Here is an 8405-nt window from a genome sequence, read left to right as displayed (position 1 = left end):
GCGAGGCACGAGGGGCGAGGCACGAGGAGTGAGGCACGAGGAGCGAGACACTATGGGCAAGACACGAGGGACGAGACAGGAGGGGCGAGACACAAGGGCGAGACACAGGGGACGAGACAGGGGGGGCGAGACACAAGGGTGAGACACGAGGGGCGAGGCACGAGGGGCGAGACACGAGGAACATCGGACGTGAGGAAGTGGAAAAACAGGTCTTAAAGGCAGATGGTGATTTGGGGGAGTGGACACAGGTGATTGATTACCAACCTGGGACAGTTGTAGATGGGCGCGGGCTGAGGACAGCTGAGTGAAGACGGGGACACAAAGAGCACAGGGGACAGACGCAACAGAGGAAGGACAAAAACACAGATCACACGTAACCAAAACGAGAACTTAAAAGCTAAATACAAACAGAAACTTAAAGAAAACAGTTTGGGACATATATAAATTGGAGACATCTTTGTCCCTCCGGTGTGTCTCTCACTGCTGCAGAGTCCACATCCCAACTCGCTCCGACTTTAACCGGATCTGAGCTCAGTGTTTCTTTGAGGCTTGCTTTCTATTTCCTGTCTCCGCCTGTCCCAGGGAGTGAGAGACGCAGGCACGTGGCTGCCACGGTAACCCTGCCGTTCCAGCTTCTTTCAGCCCCGGTTCTCCTCTCCAGACGCTGACGGTTTCTCCGCTTAGACTATCCCAGATTTCCGGTGGCCGACGTTTGCTGGAACATCCGACTCGCTTCAACGTTTCGTCCGAAGGTTCTTCGAGTTTGAAGCGCCACCTCAAAACGCTGAGTCGGTTCGAAGCAGGAAATAAGAAGGGGAGATGCTTTCAGGAGCCCCAGTGAAGTGTTTCATTTAAAAACCGCACTCCAGTTGATCAAATTTGCAAACGTGCATTTCATTAAAGTCTTAACGCTTGGTTTGGACCCTTCCAGTCCCCCGGAGACCCATAATCCTTTGCTTTACTTTATGTTTGTGCACAAAACCTGAAGTGTGTCTCTGTCTGCTTTTATTTATTCTGACTCCATAAGCCTGTCTGTTCCTGGAGAGTTTTGTTGTAATTAATCCACACCTGCCAATCGCCGTCATCTCAGATCCGCCATCGATTAGTTTCTATCTCCAGCCACCAAACCCGAGCGCTGAATGGAGTATCGACCCGCAGCGAGTCAAATCCTCCCTCCTGTCTCCGGCGTCTTCTCGCTCGGCAGTTCGGCTGCAGGAGGAAAACAAACCGAGATCTTCTCGCCGCCTTCGCTCAGAGCAGCAGAAAGTGATGTTTTAATGTCACGTCTGACCGCAGGGCAGCAGAAAGGTCAGGAAACACGAAAATAAATAAACCAGCCCCNCCCCCCCCCGTGACCTTTAACCTCCCCACATCCTTTAATGCTCTTTGACTCAAAATCACCCAAAGATCTGCACGATAAAAACACCTGAAAGCATGAAATCATCCAAAAGACAGAAATATTTACCATCAAACTTCACTGTGTCAAGACTTTTTTTTAAAATCAGAATGTGTGAGTCAAAATAAAACAAAAAAAATCCTAAAAAAAAAATGCATAAAATACAAAAAATAGAGTTCACTTTGTTTAAATTCAGTCATTTATTAAAGCAGGAACAACAACAGACTCAGAACACAGCTGACCATCAGAATTATCACTAAATATGGAGACAAACTCGTATCAAAATGTTCTTTTACAGGCAGGAAAACGTGGAAAATACCTGACGAAACGTGGACTTTTACTTACTTACAGTGAAAAGTTTTGGTTTTAGATTAATCCATAAAAAACTGGAACAATCCAACTTCTAGCTGAAAAAACTCCTTCATGTGAAATTGTTTTTTTGTGTGTTTTTAACCTAATTTGTCACAATTTTTCTCCTGTTTCTATGGAAGTCCAATTCTGCCACTTAGAAATAAAAGCCACATCATGAATTCTCATTTTGAGTCTTTGAAACTCATATTTAAGACTTTTTATCTCATAAATATACCTTTGAACTCCATCATGACTTTGTATCTCAGATTTTTTACCTTAAAACTCATAATTACGACTTTAAATATGAATTTATTTCTCATATTATGATTTTCAAAGACATCATTATGACTTTAAACATCATTATTACAAAACACAAAGTCGTGATTTTGAGATTTATCATTAATAATGAATTTTAAGGTCATTGAGATGAAAAGTTATGTTTACTTTGAAGCTCAGAGATGACTTTACATCTCAGACTTATGACTCAAAAATGTAGAAATCTGACATTAAAACTCATAATAATACCTATTAGAACTCAAATATGACAATAAAACTTGTAAATATGATCCTAAAACTGATAAATATGACTTTTGAACTCATATTTATGAGTTTAAACTTCATAAATATGACATTAAAACTGATATCTGCTCCGTAGCACCAAGTGGCAGGAAGGTGATTCCAGCCAATCCTCACTCAGCAGCTTGGATTTAATTATGATCCTGTTTTTATTCGCCTCACGGAGTTTAAACTGTCGGGAATCAATGATGGGCATCCAGCCAGAGAAGTCAAACCCCTCTGGTGGTAGGACAACATATAATGTCCCTGAAAGAAATCAAACTTCTCCGGTGGAAGGACAACATAAAATGTCCCAAAAAGAAGTCAAACCCCATCCGATGGTAGGATAACAAAATGTCCCTAAAAGAAATCAAACCCCATCCGATGGTAGGATAACAAAATGTCCCTAAAAGAAATCAAACCCCTCCAGGAGTAGGATGATAGAAAATGTCGCTAAACAAAGTTTAGCCCCTTCGGTGGAGGACAACATAAAATGTCCCTAAAATGGCAGCGTGTCCAGGAATAACTTATCTATGGCGGCGGGCGGCGGCACCAGGTCCTCCAGCTTCAGGTAGAAGATCCTCTGCAGGCCCTGGACGCACAGAGTCCGCAGGTCGGGCAGCTTCTCCAGCAGGCCGGACAGGTGGTCGCTCCAGCGGGCGGGGCCTCCGTCCGAACGCCCGCCGTCCTTCAAACACCTGACCACGTGATTCTGCAGCTCCTCAACGCGCCTCGGCTCCTTCAGCCCGTGGCGCTCTGGGCGTTTCAAAATAAGAGCATCAGAGATTAACAAACGCATGTAAACTAACCTGGTGGGCTGCTGCAGATTAAAACTTACAGCAGCTTTAGATGTTCAAGGGCCTTTATTTTGAAAAAAAAGTTTTAGTTTAAGCTAACAAATGCTAACTGTTTTATAAAGGTGTTTTTTTATTTTAGCTCAGACTTATAACCCAAAATACAACTATTTTTACTTAGAAATCTTCTATTTTAACCTAATTCTTTACTAAATAAACCATAAACACATCTAATGTATTTTATTAAACTAACTTTTCCAGACATTTAGGTAGCCTTTGTTTTATTTTTGGGTAAATCTTGTTAAACTAAACTCTCTCCTAAAAACTACCCATTCATTCTTATTTTCCAACTAATTCTTTAGCCAATTAAAGGTAATATTTTCAACCTTTACTCCATTTTTCAACTGTTTATCCACCTAAATCTATTATTTCAATCATTAATCCTGTGAATTATCCACTGAAATTGTAGTTTTTTGTTTGTTTGTTTTGATCTTATACAAGTATTTGGATTCTAAAGGTCAATATCTCTTTGAATAAACATTAACCACTATTTTAGCTGTTGTTTGGTGACACTTTAAGCTGATTATTTCAATCATAAATTGCCATTTAGGCATCAATTCCCGTTCTTCATACAAGTATTTTCCACCTGCTTATGTGGCAAAAATGGTTCATAAAACGTTTACATTTTATTATTAACTTTAACCCTTCATATATATCCTTCTCTAACTGCTTAATTTACTTATATTTTCAACTGTTTATCTCATGAACCTTTAATTAAATATTATTAGTTATTTAAAAGTCTTAAAGGCTGGTCTCGAGGTTGGTGGTCTTAGTTCGTCACTCCCTGAATTAAATTAAAATTAAAAACCCTGTTTGAGGTTGTTTTTGCTCACCTGTGACCAGAGCGAGGGTGCAGATGCAGGAGAAGGTGGAAACATCCAAGTTCATCCTCTGAAGGCTGGCGGAGAACTCAACGATGCTGTCGATCCACTCCCCGAAGCCCCGCAGGCACTGCAGCCGATGCCACACCGAGCCGTCGCAGAAGATCAGCTTCCCTTCCTCCGGGTTGGATCTGAAACGTCAGGTGAGAAGCTGAAGAGGCGCTCTGCCCGACAGTCAGCAGACTCAGACACGTTCGCAGCCGTGAGCAGATCTTTAAAACGTCGCGGTGGGCTCCTTACCTGTACGACAGCCGCAAAACGAACAGCTCCAGGAAAGCCGAGTAGAAGAGGAGATCTTGGTCATGTCTGGGCAGGGAGGAGAAGCCCGGGATCCTCTGCGCCCAGCCCCGGATCACCTCCATGGATCTGCTCAGGAGCTCGTAAAACTGCCGCACGTACTGAGCGTCGTCTCCCAGAAGAGCTCCTGGACTCTCTTTGAGCTGCAGGGAAACACAACAGCTCAGCAGTTCCAGCTGCAGCTGAGGGGAGATCATGTTTCTCCAGTTTCGGCTGCCTCTCAGATTGAGGACAGATTTTAAATCCTTCTTCTAAACTGCAAAACTTCAACACAGCTCCATCTTAGATTAAAGATCTTATTGTTCCATATTTTCCTAACAGAGAACTTCTCTCTCAATCTGCAGGTTTACTCGTGGTTCCTAGAGGTTCTAAAAGCAGAACAGGAGGCGGAGCTTTCAGTTCTCAGGCTCCTCTCTTGTGGAACCAGCTTCCAGTTTTCCTACAAGTGTCGACCTTTAAGACTTTCCTTTCTGATAGATCCTACAGTTCGGGCTGGTTTGGGTTTCCTGAGCTCTCCTTTAGTTCTGCTGCTGGAGGACAAGCTGTCCACATGTCCTCACTCTGCTGCTGTCTTCACTCACTCTGCTCCATGTTTATATCTGTACTTATCGCTGTCATTAGGAACCACACCTCGACCACTTCCTGTGCCTGTCTGCGTCTCTCTCAAACCCCCGCCCGTCCCCGTTCTGGTTCTGTCTCACTGTCCCCGTCGTGCTGCTCAGGATGGACGATTGAGACGAAGAGGAAATAACTTTAACATTTTATTTAAACTGACTGTAACCGGATTCGAATCTGGATCTGATCTGGATTCATGATTTGGACTTTTTTGCGTTTGTCTGACCTGAGCTATCCTGAGAGCTGACTTTAGCTACGTGACGGAGGGAGGATCATCTGCTTACTCTGGAGTAGTCCAGGCGAGATGTCGGGGGGTTGGACTCCACGTGAGCTCTGACGAGGGCGCTCAGGAGGCTGCCGCCGCGCAGAACCGAATCTGGAAGAGCTCTGGGCTTGGACGGCAGACGACCCCGTCTGCCTTTCAGCCCGTCTGTCCTCACCACTGCAGGACACAAGAAAGGTTTAAAGGGCTGGACAGGAACCCAACCCGGGGAGGGGGATCTGCTTCAAGGGTTACCTTCTTTGACCATTCCCACGGCCAGGCACTTCTGGAAGCGGCAGTACTGACACCGGTTCCTCCTGCGCTTGTCCACAGGGCAGCTCTTCGAAGCCAAACACACGTATTTGGCATTTTTCTGCACTGTGCGCTGCACAGAGAGAAAGAAGAGACAGAAAATCCTTCAGCGGGCTGTTAAACACAGAGAAGATTATAAAATCCAACCCGTCAGCCATCAGATGTCCGAACCTCCTGCTGCTGCTGCTCACTTTAACACCTTCAGCTTCAAACACGATGAAACATTAAATAAGTATCAGGCTTAGGCTGTAAAAGGGGATTCTGAGCAGTAATAAGCTGAGTTTAATCAAATGTTTTAGCTAATAAATGTAATTTAATAAGATGGACAAATCTGAACTATTTATTTTCAACTGCAGCCTAAAAATCTGATTAAAATTCAAGCAAAGTTTCCTACATTTCCACACAGATTAGTTGGTTAACGTTAGGAAACTTCCTGTTTTAGGGTTTTTATATCCTTTAAGTGTTTATCTTTCACGTTTTTCAAATTATGTTCCCATTACACATTTTTTTTGGCAGAAACTCAAAGAAAATGATTAAATTCCTGTTAACGAACTGTTAAATAAATGCTATTTTTGCATTTTGTGCCTGGTAATTCGGATAAATATTGTCACTTGTGTCTAAAGTTGAATTAGATGTTTAAGCAAATTAGTTATAATTTTAGTAATTTGACCAAAAACTGTATTTTAATTAGTTTGAATTGAACTAACACACAGCAGCTGTTAAAACAAGTTAAAATTTACTCAATTTGCTGAATTAAAATGATGCAAAAATAAAAACTTGACACAGTATGAGGAGTTAAAACTGTAAGAATTAAACTAATTTTAAAAGGGTTGAAATTAAACCAGTTTTAAAGTGATTTAGATGTTTGTTTTTAAATACTGGTCGTAGCCTTTACCGAATAAATTCGTTTGTTTTTCCAGTGTAATTGTCCCCTAATTGTTTCTGAGGTCATTTTAATTTAAAGTAAAGTCAAGCAGGGAGGATTAGCAGCAGCTCTCCTGCTCCTCTGGGCCGAAGGGTCACTCAGAGGTCTTCAGCAGAGGTGTGGGTAAATACACGGTCGTGGTCGTTCATAATTTGGAGCTCCAGCCCCGGGAGGATCCTTCTGCGGGAGGAGGACTTTTTTATTCAAAAAACCCTTCTGTCAAGAAATCAGGAGGTCAGAACGTGACTCCGGAGCAAAACGTTCAGTTAGGAGGACGGCCGGAGGTCTGCTGGGATTTTTACCCCAATTATTTGAACTCAGAGATGGAATTGCTTCTGTGCGGAAAAGTTTCATTAAACATGTGCACGTGCGTTAGATGATGCAGGTGAGTGCACCTTGAAGAAGCCCTTGCAGCCCTCGCAGGTGCGCACTCCGTAGTGCTGGCAGGCGGCGTTGTCCCCGCACACCGCGCACAGCCCCTCCGCGCTCAGCGCTCCGCGGCCCGGGCACGTCTCCATGAAGCGGGCGCCGCGCGCGAGCTGCAGGGGCCGCGCGAGCAGCCCCAGCCCGGGCTGCTCCAGCTGCTCCAGCTGCTGGTGCGCGTCCAGGTTCACGGACACGTGGAGAGAGCCGTCCAGCTTCATCTGGCAGGCGGACACAGTCTGAGCCCCGTGCTGCGCGTGCTTCAGGGAGAAGAGGGAAAACCTGGACAGCGCGCTCTTCCGGTGCGCCGCGGCCAAGTAGTCCTGCCTGAAAGTGTACAGAGAGCCCGGTTCGTCCCAGAGGTGTCCCGGGGGAGGCTGGAAGTTTGTGACGGGGGCGTGCGGGGAGTAATACACTGCGCCAGGCGGGGAGAGCAGCTCATCCGGCGGCGGGTACCGCGGACAGCCGTCCTCCACCTTGACGCACGGCGGCTCCCCTTGGACCTGCATCTGGAAGAGGCAGGGCGGCTTCACGTCGAACCCGGGGCCGTACCCGTCCGCCGGGGGGCCGAACCCGGGTCCGGCCGCGGCCGCCGACACCTCGCTGTTTGTTAGGTCCATGCTGAACTTGACGAACTCCGGGGTGAGGAAGTCGCAGCTGCGCTCCGCGGCGGCGCTGGCCCCCGGCGGAGAGGAGCCGCACTGGGTCTGGATGCACGGCATGCTGTCTGCAAACAACAACAACAACAACAGTCCTTAAACCCTCCCTGCAAACAACAACAACCCTGTCAAACATCTGAGCAGAATTTACCTTCAGCTCTTCAGGCGCTGTTCCGGTCAGCTTTAACCCCTCAGAGTCCAACCCGGAGCAGAAACAGTGACATGAATCCGATCTGCAGGCAGAGTTCGGCCGCTCGCTCCGCTCTCCGCCCGTAGACTGCCTACTGGAGTCACCGACAATGTGCTTTTGTTGACGCAGCTCTGTGCCAAACCCCTTTACGCACCGAGCACGGAGGGGCGTGTGTGCGCGCGTGCCCGAAGCCTTAAATGCCAAACTGTGTCGGTTTCTTGCGGCTGGCGTCAGAATTTTAGAAAAAAACTGCATCTTATGGTTGCACAGCTGATCCATTGTTTCTGTTGAATGTTCCTGTCGCCCGCCGCCGTTTTGGCTCTTAATCATTAGTCTGTCTGTTAGCAAAATATCTCATGAACCACTGAACGGATTATAGTAACCTCTGGATGTCCATCTGTGAATGAACACACTGCGGATTCAAGATGGCCGCCACAGCCAACTGATCTTATCCACACAAAAATGCCAATTTTACAAATATATACCTAAAACTTGACGTGGTAGTAGCTGAGACTTACTCCCAGCTGAGACTTTTTTTATTGTCTAAAAATTTGGCATTGACTGGTGACATCAACCCTTCTTGTCTGTTAGCAAAATATCTCATGAACATGAGCACAGATTTCAGTGAAACTCTCAGAAACTCATTATTTTCACTGGCACATCAACAGTAATCAACACAAAATGA

The 8405-nt window shown here is 45.7% G+C and overlaps 1 protein-coding gene across 1 annotated transcript; it reads right to left on the bottom strand.

Annotated features, from left to right (window-relative positions):
• Positions 1–131: 131 nt before the first annotated feature.
• LOC108251072 (nuclear receptor subfamily 4 group A member 2-like) lies at positions 132–7811 on the bottom strand. Its single transcript, XM_017441242.3, has 7 exons — positions 7682–7811; positions 6844–7598; positions 5467–5596; positions 5234–5391; positions 4278–4477; positions 3990–4168; positions 132–3058 (listed from the first exon to the last, which is right to left on the bottom strand). Exons 2-7 carry the CDS (start codon positions 7591–7593, stop codon positions 2802–2804), a joined length of 1674 nt encoding a protein of 557 aa, XP_017296731.1. The 5' UTR covers positions 7594–7598; positions 7682–7811; the 3' UTR covers positions 132–2801.
• Between the last annotated feature and the right edge of the window lie 594 nt (positions 7812–8405).

This window comes from Kryptolebias marmoratus, linkage group LG23, assembly GCF_001649575.2.
Source record: "Kryptolebias marmoratus isolate JLee-2015 linkage group LG23, ASM164957v2, whole genome shotgun sequence".
NCBI classification, from domain to species: domain Eukaryota; kingdom Metazoa; phylum Chordata; class Actinopteri; order Cyprinodontiformes; family Rivulidae; genus Kryptolebias; species Kryptolebias marmoratus.
This window is presented reverse-complemented; position numbering and strand designations above follow the sequence as displayed.